The sequence below is a fragment of the Rhinatrema bivittatum genome, chromosome 6 (assembly GCF_901001135.1).
Source record: "Rhinatrema bivittatum chromosome 6, aRhiBiv1.1, whole genome shotgun sequence".
NCBI lineage: Eukaryota > Metazoa > Chordata > Amphibia > Gymnophiona > Rhinatrematidae > Rhinatrema > Rhinatrema bivittatum.
Genome location: NC_042620.1, coordinates 218,576,703 through 218,598,643, shown reverse-complemented (window position 1 = coordinate 218,598,643; position 21,941 = coordinate 218,576,703). Strand labels below are relative to the sequence as shown.

The following is a 21,941-nucleotide window of genomic DNA, read 5'->3' as shown; positions in this document are numbered from 1 at the left end:
AATGTTACCAAGCAACCTTCAACAGAACTATCATTCTGCTTATTAATTTAATGATAAATTATAGACACAGACAGTCACTTTTTTTTTTTTTAATTTGTAACTAACATTGATTATTTAAAGCAGTGTTTAAGTATAGCAAAGCTCTAATAATAGAATGCCTGGAGCTGAATTTCAGCTCTGGAAGTAAGATGACTGAGGCAGAACGGCTGCTAACACCATCAGTGAAAGCACTCTTCTGGAATGTTTTCTGTCTTTGCCTGCTGGCAGGACAGATTATACTCGCGGTGCGTGCCATTATGAAAAAACTCGGAGAAACTGTACTAACAGGTAAGACAAAAAAAACCCCCCATAACCCCTATACTGCCATCCTTGTTTTTTTAGTTAACCATAACCCTGCATTTACAGAGCAATTCATTAAAAATATTTTTATTTTTAACTGAGTCACAATCCGGTTTTCTTCTCCTGTTTCGTTTCTTGGACTTACTCCTGTGGCCTCATGTTTTTAAGCTGTTCCAGCTTTTGCCTTGAGCTTTAGTAGCAGCACCAGAAACGGAAGCCTTTAGCTATACCTTTTTTGCAGGAATACAATGAGCTCACCTGGTTAAGCTCAGAAGTTAAAGCCACTATTACTCAGACTGCTGATTTGTGGGAGTCCTGGATTGACCCCCTCCATGCCCCACAAACCCAGTGTGTTGGCTTTTGTACACTTTATCCTACCGTCCACATCAGGGCAAATCCCTTTTTAGAGCTGTGTGACGCGTGCATACTTTTTCATTTCGTAACATTTCCCAATATGCAGAAAACGTTTTTTGTTTTCCATTTTCTGAAAAATATTTTGCTTGTAAAGAATAGTTATTGGGTGGGAAGCAATGACCTAATGCCCAGATTATACATGGCTCTTTTATGAAGCCTTTCGCTTTTCAGGAAAAGCATTAAGTATTACTTAATGCTTTTTAAGCTTTTTAAGTAATCATCTGGTTTATTTAACCAAGAAAAGTACAAGAAAATTTGAATTTTTCATACAGGCCATAATGAAATTTGACAGGAAAGATGGAAGACCAGTGCAGAATCTTGTGCTTTGTCTACTCTTTTTTTTTTTTTTTTTTTTTTTAACAACTTTGTAAATTCCATGCACAGGAGCGTTTCTTTGTGCTTTAGGAGGTGATGTAATCATAGCTAGTTGATCACGTTGTTAATGACTTGTATGTATTTTCCAGGCAAGTGGGTAAGAATAAATGTCCCATTTTCAACCACAGCTGGCCGAGACTCTGTAGAGTTACAATAATAGTCTGCTGCTAATTTATGTCATAAAAAGAGTGTGTCTTGAAATATTACCAGAAGCTCTCCAGGGGCATGATCTAGATAGTCTTCTTTTTTTTTTTTTTTTTTTTTAATATATTACCAGTAGTACCCATTCTGGGCTAGTTCTGTGGCAAGCAAAGCATTAGCCCCCCACTTTATAGTCACTGGGAATATAGAATGTGCCCACGCACCAGGCGCAAACAAAAGTACGCCGGATTTTATAAGATACGCGCGTAGGTTGTTGATCTATGGCTTGTCTGTCTGACTCTTTGCAATTAAGGGTTCTCTGTTCCTTGTACCATGCAGCTTTGAAACTTTGTAACTGGTTTTGCCTGTACCATCTGCACTGAGAGGCAGTTCTGTTCAACCCAGCACGCTTTCTGTGAAGAAACATTTCCTAATGCTGATAACTCGAGTCTACATGATTCAGGTTCATCCCTGCAAAACATTACAGTGAGGCACTCTAAAGCCTTTTTGCCTCATTTCTGAATACTGACCCATTGCTTTAACTGCTGAGCTATTAAAGTTTCATGTTGCTAACATTTTGCAAATGATCCTGTTTTGTACATATCTTATTTAGGCTGGAGCTGTCAGAGTGCTTGCATGTTTATACAAAATGAGGATGGGGCTTCATGTTTGGTTACTGTAGAACAATGTGACGTCCTGATTGCTAATTAGCTGTAACCATTCAGTTCAAATTAATGAAATATCTATTCATCTGTTTTAGACTTTGCAGCAAGAAAATCAATTTTTTTGTTTCTGAATGAATAAAGAGAGTTATTGTGTAATTGTTTTATGTCTCTTTCTCCTTGAGAGGAAAGATGTACATATTATTGAATAACACATAATGTTTGACGTTGATGAAGGAATATTGACGTGCCAGATTTTTTTTTTTTTTTTGGTGTAGAATTAGACGGTAACTTTGAAACAGCCACGTGGGCGTACATACACGCGGGTATGCCAGCTTGCGCCAAAGGATGCGGCCATATTATAACATACGCACGTATATGCGTGCATGGTATAAAATAGGCTGTACGCGCGCGCGCACAATTCTTTATAGGTGCGCGCAAGTGCCACCTCTACCACGTAATTACCAATTCTCCCAGTTTGTTCCCAGTTCGCCCAGATAAGGGATAGGACTTCCTAACCCCCCCCCCCCCTAGTTAAATAGCCTCCCTTTTACCCTGTTAGCATCAACCCTTAAAACTTCGCTGACTAGACTAGCATTTTTTATTTTGTTACTTGCCTGCCATCCACTGCAGTAGTTAAGTTACACGGCAGGGGATCCTGGCCTGCGCTTGTGTGCGTAAATGCCCGAGCCCCACCTTTTTCTTTTTTTGCAAATTTTTATTTCGTATGCGTGCCGGGAGATTCGTGTGTACTCGGGCGCCTTTTAAAATCCGCGCCGCATGTGCTGGCCAGACATACCCGTGTACCTCCTGGTTTTTGCATGCACTGGTCTTTTAACATTTACCTTTTAATGTAGTTCTTGCTTTTTTTTTTTTAGATCATTTACTATATCAGAGTGATTTGGGGTTTTTACATGTAAGATTCTGGCTTTTGTTTTAATTATGCCTTCGTCTTTCACTTTTTGTTTGTCAAAACCGCCCATGAGCTTGTAACTGGTGGCTGGTTATGTGGGTTCCAAACCCCTCTCTGGTTCCTGGGTTCTTAGTAGAAGGTGATTGAGCAGTGGACCTGGTCTGAGTTGTTAGTTCACTGGACAGGGGTCCCCAATCCCTCTGTGGCGGGAACATGTCTTGAATAACTCAGACTTTGAAGTACAGCTTAGAAAACCACAGGAAGTTGCTTAAAGACACAAAGTCCATCCCTAGGAAATCACTTCCTTGGAAACAGAACGGGTGGTTCCTGTACTGTCTGTTTATTTTACAGAAGGTACTAGAAAATACAGAATCCACAGGGAAAATCCACAGTGAAGATGGTACATTTGCTTGCTTTCAAAGAATAGCAGCAAGGTATAGCTCTCAAAATATACTTGTTAGCAAAAAGTTCCAAGTCCCAATTTGAACCTCGAGCTTGCATAACCCGAAAGCTGAAGTTCTTCCATTTCTGAGATTCTCTTCAGTTTCTCCCCAGCCTTCCAGCTCTCTGCACAGCGGGTCGCTGCAGTACTGGACCCGTGACCATACGAAGATGTGGCAGTAGATGAGAGATTATTGGAGAATTCCATTGATGGCTCTCCAGTGATGAATAGATGGGAAGGGAATAGGGAGAGGTGACTTGCAGAAGAGGATGAAAAAAAAAATACGGGACAGATCTTGATAAGATACAGATAAAAAAAAAATATGAGCCAAAGTTACAAGTTTCAACAGATCATCAAATAAACGATGCAGTTCAGTTGCTCAAATTTATCTTGGAATGAAATATTGTAATACTGCACAACTTTTCTTGCATTTCAATCAGTTTCCTTTATTTTGGGCTTTTTATTTTTTTTAAGAAAAGAAAACTTTAGAAATGTTCTAATACAATCACAATCACATTTTTTTCTTCTGGGTGCAGGCTCCAAGGAAGATACATGTGCCCATTTGTTTTTCCAGTCTCTTGGTGGAAAGCTGGCTATCTTGTTCTCTATATTCTCTATACCTGTATTCATGGAGATATATCTGTATAAATCTCTGTGTCCCCCCCCACAAGACGCTTGCACTAGATGGTTTTTAATAGTTGGGTGTCCCTAGAGTCGGTCATGAAACTGATAATTTATTAAAACTGAGATGTTCCAGAAAGTGAATTATGTTTTTTAACTTGGGAAGGTGCACATAGTACTGCACAGCACCTTTAGTTCTAGAAATGAAAACCTTGGATTTGGTATTGCTAATCCTCTTGTTGCTTCTACAGATTTCAGGAAACCTCACCGTGCCTTGGATTACAGGGTGTTCCAGAAAAAGAACAGTAAGTAAGATTTCGATTAGTTGATGACCTCCTAAGTTCATGAATGGGAATGGTGTTAAGTGTTAATTTGAATGTGTATATTTTTCTTCAGCATATTTGGCAAGGTACACATTTTTTCTCTTTTGTCATTTACAGGAAGGCAGGCTAACTAACCCATAATCCCATTTCATTATGTCACTGCATTACAGAATCAATCCACAATCTTTTTATTTCCATGGGCAGTGTGTGCTAGCATACTTTGCCCTTTTTTTTATATATATATAAAATACTTGAAACAGTTAAAATAAGTGGAAAGCATGTAGGTAAGGGCTTGCTTTCACCTTCATTTAAAAGTGTGCTGAAACTTAGATTTTCGGGAATTGGTAACTGCTAAGCAGTGTCAAGTAATCATTTATACTGCAGTCCACCGGGCTCATGTATATATTTCACGGTTTCATCCTTATACTGGTACTTTTCAGAAGCTGAAGGGTTGAGTATTATTGGATTGGGGGTGGGAGGCATTTCTTGTCCTTTTGAGAACAGCACAGGTTTTTAGCTTTTATTTCAGAAGTCCTGCTGTCATACAACTGAGAAATGTGCATGTATTGTCTCTGCTCAAAACCTTTTTTTTTTTTTTTTAAATATATTTGTGCCTTTAGAATATCCCAAATCCTTAGAAATACTTCTCAGACCCTAACAAAGTAAAATCTGCTTAGATCGGTGGGATTTTTGTGATTTTTCTTTTTTTAATCTTTTTTTAAATCTCTGGTTTCCTAACCAAATTGAAAGCACACCAGAAAGGTGGGTCTCATTGAGGCAGGTGAACAAAAGTCCAGATGACATCACACATGCGACTACGTGCTAAAGAACGACAAATAGTGCACCTAATCATGCTTGCGATTTTTATTTCTTTATATTTATAGAGTTTTGTAATCGGCATCAAGCAATTATAACTTGAAATGAAATCTTAAAGATGCAGTTGTTTTATGATCAATAATACAACTGCTTCATTGATTCTAAGAAACAACTAAAAAAAAGTACTTTTTTCTTTTTTTTTTTTTCCCCTCCTTTCTATCTGCCAACTCAGAATCCACCATTAATAGAAGGGAGCAATACCACAGTCCTAAAAGAAATGAGAGCGTGAAAGCCCAGTGTAGCTTTTCCATAAGAAGTAACATTTTAAGACCCAAGCGCGGGCGCACGTGGACACAGCGATATTGTAACATACGCGCATGTGTTTTTTTTTTTATAAAATCGGCTGTAGGCGCGTACATGTGCGCACGATTTTGTATCTACGCGCGCGTAAGTGGGGAGAATTTTAGTAGCTCCACGAGCCGACACAATTACCTGTTTCTCCCCCCAGTTTGTTCCCACTTTGCCCCAGTAAAGGAGAGGACTTCCTAAACCCCCTAGCTAACTTGCCTCCCTTTTACCTTATTAGCCCCGAGCCTTAAAACACCGCTGACTGGCATTTTTTTTTTTTTTGTCACGTGACTTACCCGCCCTCCGTAGCAGAAGTAAAGTGAGGCGGTAGGGGACTCCCGGCGTGTGCTTGTAAACTTAAACACTTGCGCACAGACTTCGTGGTGCAGGGCCCGTCCCGACCTGCCCCGCCTCTTTTTTTTTTTTTGGTGAAAAACGTTAGGCGGGGTTTTGAAATCCGCGCGAGACGTGCACATATCTCCCGGCTTCGGCTTGCGTAGCAGTTTTAAAATGTGCCAGTAGGATAATAGCAGAGAGGCGCGTCGCAGGGGAGCCAAACTGGGGAGGGCAGCCCCTGGAAAGAGGCTCAGCTGCCCAGGTTATTGGATCTTCTTAACGTGTGCATGGAAATTTTAACACAAAAGGGGGAGTTAAGGGAGAGGAATGGAAAGGTGATGATGCTGTGTGGGAGGGGGGTTTGAAAGAAGAGGAATGGGAATGTGTTGGTGACGATGCTGGTGCCGAGGGGGAAGGAAAGGTGATGATGCCAGGGGGTGGGGGGGTGGGGGTGGAGAAGGCGATGTTGTGCCTCGATGAGGTGAGCCCTCTGCCCGGGTGTGCCACGGCGCCAGATAGATTGGGAGCCCCTGCTTTAGCGCTTACCTCAGCTGTTTCATTATACTACATCCACCATGGCTGCAGTTTGTTATAAGATATATGTATGTATATATATATATATATATATATATATATATCTATCATGTAGTGACTTGTGCATTGCTTTTATTATTATATTTTTATTGGTTTGCATAAATGCAATGTTAGCACATATGTAATGTTGTTTTTTTTGCATGCTTATGTTGTATTGATATATGTATGTTGTGACTTGTAAGCCGATTTGGGCTGCCCTTTTTGGTGCAGAGGGTTCCCTTCTATTTTTTTTTTTTTTGTGTTATGGCACATCCGGCACAGGACTCGCTTCATCATGACCCCCCCCCCCCCCCCCCCACCATCCCCTTTTAATTTTATTTATTTTTTTCCATTTCATTCCACTTCCGTGCACGTACTGTGGGTATTTCTTTATCCCCCGGTGGACTTAAAATCTGGGATGGTAGCTTTTAAACCGGCACGCTGGCGCACATCGGCATGCATGCACACGTCGGCCCCCTCCCAGTGACGCAACCATTTTATAACGTAGATATATGTGTGCAGGTTATAAAATATTCCGGCCTCTACCCATGTGTGCCAGGTTTTAAGCAGGTGCGCAGATGGGCGTGCAAATCCCACTCTTACCTTATAAATCCTGGGATTTTAAAAGGGGCGTGCCCCCACGCCATTCCCAATTTACCAGTTCATTCACCGGTTTGGCCACTTAGCAGTTAGATCCTACAACCCCCTCTGTTTGATAACCTACACTCCCCCCCCCCCCCAGTTACCCCAGAACCTTTTTATTTTTTTAACTTGTACGTCATCCATAGCAGAAGTAGTTATGTGGCAGGGGACCTCGATGTGTGCTGGAGCGCATTAGCATTTACGCACGTTTCTCTGGGCCATTCCCCAAAACTCCCAGACCAGGCCCAAGCCCCGCCTCTTCTTGAAAACTTTGGAGATGTACTTGCTGCAGGAGATTATGTGCATGTCCGGGCAACTTTTAAAATCCACTCATAGGCTTTTAAAATGTCTTTGGAACTGAGACAACGGAAGGTAAAGTGACTTACCCATGGTCACAAGGAGCAGCAGGGGGATTTAAACACTGGTTTTCCTGATTTGTAGCCTGCTGCTCTTAACCACTAGGCTACTCCTCCACTCCTCACCTATCCACCCCATCCCTTGGCATTCTCACTCTCCCCTCTCTTCCCTCTAGCCCCATCCGTCTCCTGGCTTCATCCTCCTCCCTTCACTATCTCCCCTCCCATCCAGGATCATCTTCACCTTTTCCCCCTTCCCCTCTCTTCTCTATCCCCAGCTTCCGTAGGTAATATCCCCACCACCTCTCTTCTCTTCCTTGTCCCCCACCTCCCTCAGTATCCTCATCACCACCTTTACTTCCTCTTTGTGCTCCCACTCCCCTGGCATCATCATCATCATCACTGTCACCTTTCCTTCTGCCTCCCTTCACACCCCATTCCAGCATCACCTTCCCTTACCTCTCCCTTCAACCCTCTGGCATCACTTTCTCTTCCCTCCCCCCCCCCCCCCCCCACCATCATCATCACCTTCTTTTCCCCTCTCACTTAGCAACATTACTTTCTCTTCCCTTCCCTCTTCCCCAACACTCCCCGGTGCATTCAGCTGTCCTGTCACTCGCCCACCTCCCCATGCCCTGGAACCGCCAAGTGTCGGCCAGCAGCAATGTACCTGGTGTTGCTTCTTCCTCCTCTGCCAGTTTCCCTCTGCAGTTGGAACTGCATGGGGCCAGCAGGACGTGTGGGACTTCAGGGACCTGTGCAGATTGAGTTGCAGAGTGGGGGGTGGAAGCAGAAGCAGCAGTAGATAAGCCCTTCTCTCTGTCTCCCTCTTGCTGGCAGGAAGGCATCCTGCAGGCCAGCCATTGTAGGGGGGAAAGGTAACATGAAGACTGCCGCAGCGCCTGAATTCTTCTCATGGGGCTTTGGTTATCGACTGGAAGAAAAGGTGTGGCACACCTGCACGTCAGCCATCGCTAGTGTGTGCCATGGTCCGCCAGTTGGGAAACGCCTCTTTGGTGGCCTGGAAAGGCGAGGTGCAAATCAAAACGGAAACAGGCTTATTTTCTTAAGGAGAGCTGAGCAACCCAGAGCAGCTGCTTTTAAAGGTCATGGAGCAGTTGTTCTGCCTCTTCTTTTCTGCCACGCAGAACAGATTTGTGCATAACATAAGTAAATCTGTTTTGATTTGATTAAAACAAAGATTAAATTACTTGTTCCCAAAGTTGAAGAAACTATCACGCCAGTGCATACGGGTCAATCCAGAGCCTCTCGCTGTTGTGTGTTTGACATATCTGACTTAGTTCTGATGTTTACTTGGGTGGAAGACCAAAGTTTTGATCACTTATCACACTTATGTCATGATTTTCAACTGCAAATATATAACAGAAGTTCAAAGGACATATATCTCAGGTAACAAAAAATCAGCAGTATAAACAAAACAAGTGGTGCTTTTCCATAGTGATTTCACAACAAACAAAACCAATATTAATATAAATTTAAATCACTTATCAAAGGAAACCTAAGGTTGAAAAAGCCAGTTCATCACTTACTGCTCTCAGAGCAAGCAACTTGCATGCATTTTTTAAAATACCAGCAGGCTTAACAAGGTTTGTTTTTTTTTTAATGGGCACTGGCATAAAACAAATCCCATAATATCAATAACATTGTGAAAGATGCTTAGCAAAAAAAAATACTTGAAAATGTGAAAACAAACACATCCTAAACTAGATCTTCTTAATTCATTATCAAACCAATTAGTATTCTCTGTATTGGATGGCTTGACTCTGTCACCTTGATTAAAAAAAAAAAAAAAAAAAGTTAATTACTTGCCAGCTTCTTACTTTTGCAAATGTCTATGTACATATACAAAATCTATAGAAAATTGTACTTGCTCAAATTACCTCATGCTCTAATGATGTTGGCAATATTGTTTCAATTCATCAATTTACAAAGAGGCACAGAAAAAGAACTTAATAGAAGTTAAGGACCTTAAAAAAAAAATGCGGCATAGAAACTACAAATATAATATTTGTTTTATTCCTTTATCAATGTGCAAAGCCGCTGCACATTTTCATCATCTGTCCCAATAATCCCAGAATCCACTTCATCAAGTAGGTGAATCTTCATCAAGTAGGTGAATAACAATCTTTTTCATTCCCTGCCATCACCTTCACATTGTTATCATTATCATTCTATTCAAACCACATATCACACTGTTCAAACCACATTTAATCGGACTCAATCATGTAACCTTGTAAATAAGTTGCTGTAAGTTAAATCCCCTCTTCTTACCTCCAACTCCCAGTTATTTATTTCCCTGTTTTATTGTAACTGTCACTCTCCTTTCAATTCTCTTGTTACAGTTGTTGAGTTATCTCTTATCTTGTACATTTTGTTAAATGTAAACCGGTTTGATGTGATCCATGTCATGAAAGCCGGTATAATAAAAATAATAAATAAAATAAATAAATAAATACCTGATGAAGTAGACTCTGTCCTCGAAAGCTCTTGCCTCAATAAATTGGTTAGTCTATAAGATGCCACCTGCCTCTTGTTATTTTTGAAGAACCCCCATGACACTGAGCCACCTATTCTATCTGGGTCCAGCACAGTTCAGGGTGCCTTCTGTTTCTTCGGCGTGAAGCACCTCCTTGGCACAGCCTACTAAAGCTTTGATCTTGCTGATGCAGAGCGCAGGAGTTCAATTATTGGGCAGAAAGTAATATCACCAGTGCAGTCAATCAAACCCAAAACCAGGTAATGAGAAGTATCGATGCAGCCAGCATGGAGTGCTTTGGAATAGGCTACTACTACTACTACCGCTGCAGCTCCAAACTTCCACTTGGTGCCACTAGTGTCTAGTCCTTAGTGAGGATGAACCAATTTTGGGTTTCAGAAGAGGTCTTTTCTTCAACTGCAGCTCAAAAAGGCCCTCGGCCTGTGGATGTCCAACTATCAGAACTAATGAAGAATTTCTTTGCATCCTTAAGTCTTGAAGACTGGAGAGGGAGGTTGGTATCTCTCCTGTCCAATTTTTCCCACATAGTGGGGTTACTCAACGTCCTCCAGAGGCTTCACCACAGGGGTTCCCAGTGGGAAGAGAAGGGAGAATAAACTCCCTCCCAGAAGTGACAGATTCTCCCCCCTTCAGAGGGAGTTGTTTTAGGGATCAGAGGGGGAAGAAGTGAGTAAGTCCATTCTGAATTCCTTCCAGAGGTTCCCCTTTCTGACCAATAGAGAGCTTCACCTCATTGTTGGTGTTGTGGCTTAGCCTGCCCCTGTGGTCAGGGAAGCAAAGAAATTAAACAGGGATGCCTTCAGACCAATTACTGGACCACTGCTACTCAACATTTCTTGTTTGCATACAACTGAGGCAGTGTGTATGCAGGTCTCTCTCATGCATATTCATTAAGGATATCCTGAAAACCCGACTGGTTTGCGGCCCTCGAGGACCGGAATTGCCCACCCCTGATCTAGCCATTGCCTTCTGCTCTTGTGACCCTATAATTAGGCATCACAAATTGTCACCAAATTGTCACCAGCTTCAACTGCTGTCCAGGTGTCCTTGGAATTCCTCCAGGTCAGGCTCAGTAGAGCATTTAAAGTTCACATAGCCAGAAAAGCTAAGATAGCAGAGGATTCTGGGTCAGTTGCTGTCTCCATGTTGGTCTCAATCTCAGGCACACACATCATTCATGGCACTCACTCCCTAACTTGTCAGTGTCTTGTCCCAGCCTATGTATATTCTTGCTTTGTCCCTGTCTTTATGCAGACCCAGTCCTTGTCCTGTTTCCTGCCCAACACTATACCAAGCCTTGCCTCGACCTGTATGTACCAACCCTTGCCAAAACCCAGCCTGCACTCTGTGTCCAAGCTTCCAGTTTGTGTACCTGACCAAGCCTTGTTCTAGATTACCTAGCCTGTCTGCAGTCTTGCCTTGTCCAGTCTGTCTAAGCCTTGCCTAAACCAGATTCACAATGATGTACTGCCACCGCAGCCAAACCCTATTGGCCCCCAGAACCCAAGGGCTCAACCTGCAGGGTAGAGGGCTAGCTAGGTGGAATACCGGACTGTATTCTGCCTTTCCGTCTTATACTGCTCCTCGGGTGGTGTACCCCAAACACAGCCCAGTACCTCATGACAAAGAGCAAATGTCTTTGGGCTTCTTCATTTTCTTCAACCTTCAACTGACTCTGTGGCCATTCTTCTGCATAGACTCCTTAAGGACCTACAGATGAGGATGTGACAGATACTGATATCATTTCCTTTTGATGACCCAAAAGCTTGATCTAAAGTATAAGGTGCAGGCGTCCCCAGGTTTTGGAGTGTATGATTACCTATTGCCTTTTTTGCCCTCCTCTGATCAGATTTCAGTCTTCAGTTCTGACTGTTCTCAATCTGCCTAGCTGTAGCTGGAGGTAGAGCCACTCCTTCAGTAGAAGTCAATCATGCTTATCCCTCTGCAGGAGCATGGTCAGGAATTTGTTTCCCAGTATTTCCCAATCCTAAGAAATCAGGGATTGAGACAGATACTGGACTTGTGGAAGCTGAACAAGTTGTTGATGTGGGAGGATTTCATGATGAGCTATCTACAAATGATTCTTCCTTATATGCAATTGAGTGTTTTGATGTGTGCTCTGGATTTGAAGGACACTTATGTGCACATTTCTGTTCACCCATCCATCGTATGTTCCTTAGGTTTGTGTTGAATATCATGTACTACCACAAAATGACCTCTCACAAAATGCATTGCAGTTGTGGCGGCACAACTTTGTTGGCAGGGAGCCTCATGTTTCCATACTTGGACAATTGCTTGGTGACAGATTCATCTCCATCAAGAGTTCTGGAGTCCATCAAGATGATGATCCTTCTTTTCAGTTCCTAGTTTTACTGGTCAACTTCTCCAAGTCCAACCTGGTTCTGACCCAAAGGAACCTGGATAAACTCGCTTCAAGGGAAGATATTTCTTCCTGTCAAGAGCCACGTAGTTAATGGATATAGTATGATTTTTCTGCAGCAGGACCAAGCATCAGCAAAGTTGGTCTTTGTTGTTCTCGGACACATGGCTGTGGCAGTACATGTGTTTCCTCCGACTTGTCTGCACATATGGGGCTTTCAGTGGGCCCTCTGTAGCCATTGGAATCAGTTCTATCAACTGTTATCCACCAAATCTCTATTACTCTTGATAGGTGAGCACCTCTTCAGTGATGGGTGAATCCAAAGGTTCTAAAAGTGGATCTCCTGTTGCATCCTAATATATCAAGTGACTCTCTCCGCTGAAGCCTCCACCAGAGGTTGGGGGTACACACTGGAGCAAAGTGACCCAAGGGATTGTAGTCTTTAGAAGAGAGCCATTTGCAAATCAACCTTCTAGAGCCACCTGCCATTCACTAAGGGCTTTCTCTCTCCTCTCAGGCAAGAGAGTCTTGATCCAGATAGACAACCAGGTAGCAATGTTCTGCATAAACAGGGAGGCAAGGGTTCATGCATCCTCTGCCAGGAGGCCTTCCGAATCTGGTTGTGAGTCAATCATCACAATACCAATTCCAAGTGACTTACTTTTCAGGAATCCAAAATACATTAGCAGACTATGTCAGATGTATGAGCTGTTCTTGGATCAAGAGTTGATAGTTGAATTGTTCAGCCTCTGGGAAAAGCTGGCGAATGACCTGTTTGCATCAGAGAAATGAACTTCCATAAAAAAGATTTTTGTGGCTATCATACAGAGAAATTCAGTGCCAGACCGATACAATCTTAGTCCAATTTTTTAGTTTACTGAATGTATTAGAATGCATGATAAAAAGTGTGAATGCTGAATTAATCCACAGTAGCACTCTAAAAATGAGAAGGTCTAACAAAAAAAAAAAAAACCCCACAAAAATTGGGTTGTTTTTTTTTTTCCCCCAGGCCTTCGCATCTCTAGAGCGCGTACGGTTCATGGGTTTCTGTTAGATATTTGTGGTACAATGGAGTTAGTTAGATAAGAGAATACCTCTTAAGGAAAAACCAAGCTATGGGGGATTTTTTTCTTTGCAAGCACAGTAAAACAGCACTACTTTTATTAACATAAAAACAAAGCTGCAAGCAATCAGCAACTCAACTCGCACAGAAACGGGAAGCAAGCAAGTACACATACAGTGCAGTATGGAAGCCCTAGTAACTAGCTAACTCAATGCAGTCCAACACAGCGATATGCAGTACGCTTCCAACAGTTTCAGTATGCCAAGTTCGTTAATCCGTAGGTATGTGTGCAAAAAAGCAGCACGTCTGAATTCATGTGCTAAAGACCTCAGAAATCAATTGTCATTCATTATTTCATCAGATCAAGTTTTGGGGTTTTTGTTTTTTTTAACTCTTTAAAATTTTCATCATTATAATAATACAAGCAAATAATTACAAAAACTCAAAAGAATTTGAAACAATATAAGTAAGAGAAATCACATGGCATTAACCATCACGAATATGAGAAAAAGAAAAATATCCAATAGTCTCATCAAAAACCACAAAAAGGGAAGTGAAGATTAATGAAGTGAACCCAAAGTAAGGAAGATTCAGTTATCAGCAAGGAAAAGAGTCCAAATATTTCTAAAAGCAAGTTATAAAGGCACCGGAGTTGAAGTAACAATCTCAACTAATCTGTTGTCTTATAGCATCTTTAAATCAGCAGGTTCAAGAAAGGAATACCTATTAACCATCCAATTTAACCAAACATTTAGAAGGCTAGCAAAGAGAAAATGTACCACCCAAACTAATAACCCTGTCTCTGAGTTGAAGAAAGGCTTGCCTCCTATTTTGTGTCTGCTACAGACATCTGGAAAAATCCTGGATTTTGTGACCTGTGGAAAAAAATCATCTTCGTCATTGATCATTGCAGGAAATCAGTTAAACAAAGAGAGAAGAGGACACTTGAGACTTACATTAGAATCGGTTTCTCTTTTTTCTTTAACAGAGATATAAAGCAACAAAGTGAAGATAGGCATAGGATCACCACAGCAAGAACATCCTTCATATAATTTAAAATAAGCTTATTTGGACCAATCGGAGAAGAACGTGGGAAATTCGAAAACCGTAAATTAAGTGATTTTCATCTGTTCTCAAAGAGTTCAAAATGTTTATAAAAAGAGACAATATCTTTGACCAAAGTCATTTTAAACTCTGTGTAACAGAGTCATAAGAGTTTTAAATCCTCTCATCTTGGGCCAAAAAACCAGACTGAATGGCAGAAACTTGGATCTTCAATGTTTTTCTTCTTTCCTGGATTCAGTCTATTTTGTTACACATTGTTTTGTCTGGAAACACCAAAGCACGCCAAACATCCTCCAGGCTTATCCTTCCTGGCCTCTGCAAAATGGAACCCACTACCTATTCCCTTGTTGAACCAGATATTACTCTCACCGTAAGGGTAAATCCATCATGTCCACCAATCATAACCTCACTGGATGGCAGAGAAAATCTTGCAGGATCTGGTGCAGGAGGAGGCAAACAGAGCTCGGGACTAAGAGATGTATCCGTCTCAAGCTGGCCAGATGCTGCTCCACGTGCACTGGCAGCAATGAGAGGACTATCCAAGCTTAAGGGCTCTTCTGCTCCAGAAAACATCTGAGGAACTGGTTGACCGGAAGATACTGGAGAATGTAAAACTTAAACCCGTCCCTTCCTCTTACCCATCAGGACAAAAAAAGATCCAGAAAGAGGAGTAATCAGTCACCCCCCCTCCCCCTTACTGAACTCAAACTGGAACGAAGGGGCGCCCCCTATGATATGTGGCTTTGGTCATGCAAGGCGCCTCCTTTTATGATGGACCAGGTGCTGAGAGGAGATGTCCGCATTGTGCCAGGAGCTAATTCTCACTGCCCAAATCAAGGTTTTTAAGAAGAGCACATGCAGTTGATAGAGCTTTAAAGTGCAAGAAGGTCTTAGAATGCAGCAAACATGAACTCATAAGCTGTACATTGCAGAATCATTAGCACAAAAGACTTAAGCGATGCCTAAGCTTTTTCAAAACACATGCTACACATGGAATTTCCACACTGTCCAAAGGGTAGGTCTTAAAAGCCACAGACCTAAATTTAATAAACTATAAAGTGCAGAGATCATTAATTAGCCCCAAACCGTTTTAAACAGCTCTCCCAATTTTTCAGAACAGCACATCCAGACCATACATTTTGAAAACTTAAATGGGTCTTGAAAGGCAGCACCTATATTTTAATAAAGATTAGAGTGGAACAATCATTTTGTGCAAAGCTTACTTTTTTGGCTAATTAACCTTTGCACCGTACAATTTATTATTCACGTGCTGCATTCTGGGTCCACCTTGCACTGTAAATATCTGTGAACTGTTGTGTTCATGCCTTAAACTCAAGGATCTGATGGATTAATTTAATGTGTAGATTGTGACATCTTTAGCACTTTAAATCCCGTACCTACAGATTCATGAATTGGGCATTTTGAAACCCATGAACTGGGTGCGCTGCTGTGCTTTTATGAGTTATTTGAGCTTTGCAGCGTGCACTCTTTTTGGATAAATTGAGCAAAATAAAAAGTGGGCTATCGTTGCATGGGTCCAGCATGGAGAATGTTTCTCTTGCCCATTATGGGACTAATTTTATAACTGCCTGAATTGGTATAAGTTCTGCTGGTACTTTTTACTCACAGACTTTGTCCTAGTTTTCAAGTGCAAGCGGTCGCATACTTTCACTTTGGAAAGTACCCCGCGGAGTGCTTCCTATACACACTTATACTCGCTAATTTCCCAAGGAAAAGGTGTGTGATTGCTTTTGGAAATACAAAGGTTTGCACATAAGTGCAATCTTCTTTCCGCCTCTTCCCTGTCCCTGGAATGCCTTCTAATGTGGACAAAGTTTTTCACATATAAGAACATAAGTTGCCATACTGGGTCAGACCAAGGATCCATCAAACCCAGCATCCTGTTTCCAACAGTGGCCAATCCAAGTTGCAAATACCTGGCAAGTACCCAACAAAAAATAGATCCCATGTTACTAAAGCTGGTAATAAGCAGTGGCTATTCCTTAAATCATATTCATGCCACTAGTTTGGGTGTTACAATTAATTCAGACCTTTCAATGTCTAATCATATTTCTACTATGACAAAAAAGTCATTTTTCAAATTACACTTATCAAAAGACTTTGACCGTTGCTTTTTCTTCGTGACTTTCGCACAGTCTTGCAATCCTTGATATTCTCGGGTTTGGACTATTGTAATGCACTATATTTAGGTTTATCTCATTCTGCAATTTATCCGTTGCAATTAATACAAAACTCAGCTGCCCGGATTCTCTCAGGCATTTCCCGTAGAAATCACATTACTCCAGTACTATTCTCTTTTCATTGGTTGCCTGTTAAGTATAGAATACAATATAAAGTATTGACTATCATCCAAGCCCTCATTTATAATGTCTCATCGACATGGCTTTGCACTAATCTCCGCATTTACAAGCCTACTAGACAACTCAGATCTTTCTCTAAAAATCTCTTAGACATACCCATAGTTAAACTGGCCAGACTTGAATTAACTAGAAAACGGGCTTTTTTGGTAGCAGGCCTCATTTTAAGGAACTCATTACCTGATTCTCTCCGTCTCATACCTTCAGTACAACAATTTAAGAAAATGTTAAAAACCTATTTGTTTCAGAAAGCTTACAACACTCTGATTAACCCTCAAACATAAATTAATATTCACTAAAGTACTCTCATATCCTCATTACATTTCCCTCATTAATTATTCTATGAATTTAATAATTATGATGGCACTATGTTTGGTATGTCTTTGCATGAATTATTACGTATTTTATTTTGTTTTTAGTTAATTATATTTTATAGTTTTAAATATAGATTATGTATGTGTTTTTTAACCGTTTTGATTAATTTCCAAATTGTAAAAGTGGTATACAAACATTTTTAAATAAAAAATAATAGCAGTTTATGGACTTCTTCTCCGGGAACTTATCCAAATTTTTTATAATCCAGCTACACTAACTGCCCTAACTACATCTGCCGGCAGCTAATTTCTGGGAGGGTAATCTTCTCTTTTTTTTTTTTTTTTTTTTTAAACTTTTTTTGTGAAAATGGCTTTGAAAATTAACTTCTTTGTGTACATGACAGTTCAATTTTTGCTTCATTCAAAGTTTATAATCCTTGGTTGCCTTCTGTGTAATAACAGAACCATGATTTATTGTCCCACGAGACAAGACTCTCTTGCCTTAAACGTTTGTTTTATTGATATAAACGTGCTGCGCCTTATGGTTTCGATGTGTTTGTTACGCTGTCAGTGAGCTGTGGGTTTTCCGAGATTTGCATGTGTTCAGTTTCTTGAGTTGCCCCTTGGTTGCACATCTAACTTTTGGGTTTGCGTACTGGCCGGCAGTGGTTTGGCCATACTAGGACTCTGCTTTCTGTAATAGTTGCTGTTGTATTTCTCTCATAAAATTTTAAAATTCTCTGTTTTACTATTGTGCTTCATTGATCTCTTTTGCTAGTGGTTTTTGCTAGTTGTTTCTTACACTTGGTACGACACATGTTGTTTTCCTTTGAAGAAATTTCAGGAAGTTAGATTCTTGGGCAAAATAGTTTGCTATTTCAGAATTGTGCAAATAAAACCAACTTGTAGAGCTTTTCCAAATTTTTTTTTTCTGGCTGTCTTGTTACGAGAACTTAAAAGTTGTCCCATCACTTTGTCCTCTTGTTTCCTGATGAGCATAGAAGGATGAATACGGGGTTCTCCAACTAGGTTATCTGTAAGGTGACAAAGACCAGCAGAAGTGCGTTTTGATGATTGAATCGAATATACGTGACAAAGAAGTTTAAGACTAATATTGAGTGGTGACTATTCCATTGAAATCTGATGTCTGCTTCAGGATATTTTTTTATACAGAGCTGGTTATTTGGGGGCGGTGGAGGCCTTCCTGCTAGACAGTGCATTTTGAGAATGGATTACTTTGCTTCTAAATTTTGGTTTTTGTTGGCATAGTTTTTTTCTATTTTAAAAGATAAGTAGATAAATGTTGAATTAAAAGAGTTCCGTATTAGAAATAACGTGCCATCAAGCCCATGTAACTAATTTTCCAGTAAACAAAATTCAGTTCCAATTCTTCTTTATCCTTCGTAATCAAACAGCCTGGTTAATAAGATTCATATTATGTAAATGATATGCAGTCTGATTAAAACTTTACATCCTCAAATGATGTGCAAATTACAAAAGGATTGTTGTGGCTTTAATAAAAAAAAAAAAAAAAAAGTATAAAACTGTGAGCAGTCATTCACATTACTATTAATAAGTTTTAAATTGTTGTCACATGAAAGCTTACAGTACCATTTGGAGTCCAGGATTTCTTGCCAGTTGTTGGCGGCTGAATTAATCTTTTGCAACAGTTGCTTTTTTTTTTGCTTTTTTTTTTTTATTGAAGGGAAGGTGAAGGGCTGTGAATTTTCTCTTATTCTTTTGCTCTTCCAGCTCAATCATAACTAGCCTTTGCAGTGACTATAGTGTTATGAACTATCCAGAGTGCTTCATCCATTTTTTGACCACCTTCCCCCTGGGTCTCCGCATTTATCACAGTGTGGGACGCAGCCGTTTCATAGACCTTTAGCCTCTGGAACCTGCTACACATGCACCATAAGGATGACCAGCAAGTGTCGCTGTTGGCCAGTGGCTGAGTCTCTATCCTCCAGCAGCTGTGAGCGCTGCATCTGCAGCATCCCTATAGCTTTGCTGACCTGAAATGACGATCAGGAATCAAACCAATCAAGGTGTCTCAATGCACAGCACTGTCATTGAGCAGCTAGATTTCATGGAGTCTGAATCTAGATATTTAATGCTGAGGTTTCTCTCACTAGTCTATGCCCTGAAACCACCAACTGGGGGGGGGGGGGGGGGAGCCAAATGCACACTTATTTCCTTAGTTGTTTGTCATCCCTGAGGTGGAGCTGTGTAGTCATAACAGCATCAAAGACAAATTTTAAGTTTTGCGCAAAAGTGAGGCTAAAAGGTACAAAAGGTTAATTGCACTTCTCTTGCCTACATATTTTAATTTTTGTAGATTCTGAAGGAAAGGAAAAAAGCCACAGAAAATATTGTGTAAGCAAAAGCTTAACACTGAAAACACTAACTTTTGCGTTTTTAGTACATTTTGCTGTTATGAAGTTGCAGGAACTTAAATCATTGGGTAAAAAATGTTATTTCAGAACTGTGCAAGGAAATTGACTTGAAGCTTTTTGGATGTGAACCAGAGCTTGTAAATGGCAAAACAAACTATACTAAAAAAAAAAAACCTAGAAGACTCTAACTAATGGTGGAAAAAGATACTGCAGGAAATCTAGGCTTTAGGGCAAAAAATGTCCCTTTATGTGTAGATCACTAGTATTTACAATTATGGCCACCATCATCTCTTATTTTTTGAAAATTGTTTTGTCGTTTTAACACCTCCAGAGCTGAATGTAGTATGAGAGTAGTGAGAGTGTGTGTGTGTGCGCCTGACACTGCCTGGCAGTGTGGTTGTTTCCTTATTTAGCACTGATTCAAGAGCTGATTGGTTAGCAATTGACTAACACCTGGTCTAGGGTGCACTCTACTACTTAATTATTTAGGAAGAATGTGAAATCTGTTGAGAGATTTTTTTTGGCTTAATTTTGCCAGATTCCAGGTCACATGATGAACCTCTCAAGGGGTGAGCTTTTGGGAGCTGTTGAAATGTGCATGAAGAAGTCAGATACCCTGAAAAAATCCCTCGGGCTGATATTTCCCTGCAGTCCGCTCCTGCTTCCCCTCTCCCCCCCCCCCCCCCCCCCAATCTGGCAGGAGGAGAGCAGCACTTATGTAGGGTGACCAACTGCCCGGTTCAGCCCAGATTTACAGCCTGTTGTACAGCATCTGGTTACAAACGGTAACGGGACACTGTAAAATCTGGTCAAGTAAAGGGTGAAGCTGTTCGCGGCTGAAGACAAGGGAGGTCCTGGGTGCTCCGTGAGCAGAATCCTGCGAAGTGGAAGTAGGGCCTAGCGAGTGGAGCCCACCCCGCTCACGGCTGAAGACGAGGAAGGCGCCGGTGGGCCGCAGCTGATGACCTCGACACGGCCTGGGAGTGTGTGCGTGTGTACCGAATGACAGGCACAGAGACAGGAGTGTGATTTAGAGCCTTTGTGCCTGAGTGAGGCTGTGTTTTTGTGTGTGAGAGGGAACCCATGTGAAGGGGGGTGTATGAGTGAGAGAGAGCGAGCCTATGTGCAGGGGTGTATGAGTGTGCAAAAGAGAGAAGGAGCCTGTGTGAGTGTGTGTTTGACAGAAAAAGATGGAGCCTGTCTGAGGGTGCATGTGTGTATGTGCGAAAGAGAGGGAGCCTGTGTAAGGGTGTGTGTTTGAGAGAAGTACAGAGGGAGCCTGTGAGGGCCAGGGTGACCAACTGTGATAGAGTAAGCCTGTGTGTCAGTGCATCCATTGAGAGAGAGGGAGTGTGTGTGTGAGAGAATAAACGTGTGTGTATATGAGAGAAGTAAGGTTGTGCATCCCCCTTGCCTCCCTCCACTCCCCAGTAATCCATGACAATCTCAGAATGATTGAAAATCAAAAGTTCCCAGGTATAGAGAGTTGGAGGTTTTTAAATCCTTAACTATTGGGTGTTGTTTGATTAGTCTGCTATTTTTCAATATTTTATTGATGGTTGAGAAATTTTATAAAGTTTTTAAGTTGAAATGAGCTTTTAAATATTAGAGGTTCTGTTCATCAGATGTTTTGAATTATTTACTCTATTTATTAATATGGTTTTACTATTACAATTGATGTTTTATATTTCTTGATTTATTAGTTACTTTCTAAGAAATTGTGATGTTTCTGTTTTTCCATTATTGCACTGCATGTAGAATTGCTTTTACAGTTCATTTCTTGTCATATGTTTTAACTTATACAATGATCTCTTTATTCTGTTTTTGGCAAGTCTCTGACTCTGCATGTGTGACTGAGGTGAGGTAGCTAGTATGCTAGCATGTAGCTTCTGTGTAGGAATCTGTTGCAGCTTGGTTTGTTCTTTTTCCATAATAGGAAGTGTATTGGTGTTTTAGGATCTGGTGTAATATTTGCAGTGTTGCCTTTTTATGAGTAAGGTTGTTACTGTTTGAGTGCCGGCAATTCATCCTGTTTTTGTCTGGGAAGTTTACCAATTTGTAATAGCAATTTAATTTATTCATGGCTTTCTGAGGGCCAAGCCTACAAACCATGCATGTTACAAATAGGCCTGATACCATGAGATCAAGATGGATGATCTGAAATGCATGCAAATTAATGCAAATGAGGGAGGACAAACACGCCTCCTTGTGATTCCTCTCCCCCCCCCCCCCCCCCCCCCCCAGAGTACTCAAGTGTCCTTCACTCGTGGACTGTGGAAAAGTTGGCTTCCCCACCATCCAGCTTTACTTTGGTGGTTGTAAGGTACAGAGCCGGCATGCCCCGCTAGACTGGGGCCCTGGATGTTCAGACTGCAGAATGAAGCCGGCTGGCAGATGAGGCAGAAGTAGCATGAAGCACCGATAATCTTCTGCTAGCCAGAGGGAGGAAGGAGAGAGGGCGGTGTCAAGAGGGTGAAAATTGCCTTCCCCCCCCCCCCCCACTCCTGACAGAAGATCTAATGCCGG

At 41.3% G+C, this 21,941-nt stretch overlaps 1 protein-coding gene across 3 annotated transcripts in view; it reads left to right on the top strand.

The window, feature by feature from the left end:
• Positions 1-21,941, top strand: part of HDX (highly divergent homeobox) — a 200,913-nt gene that overhangs the window by 44,273 nt on the left and 134,699 nt on the right. For all 3 annotated transcript variants that reach the window (XM_029606566.1, XM_029606567.1, XM_029606568.1), the window contains exon 6: positions 4,159-4,212. In XM_029606566.1, the coding sequence (XP_029462426.1) occupies positions 4,159-4,212 (54 nt within the window). The remainder of the gene's footprint in view (positions 1-4,158; positions 4,213-21,941) is intronic.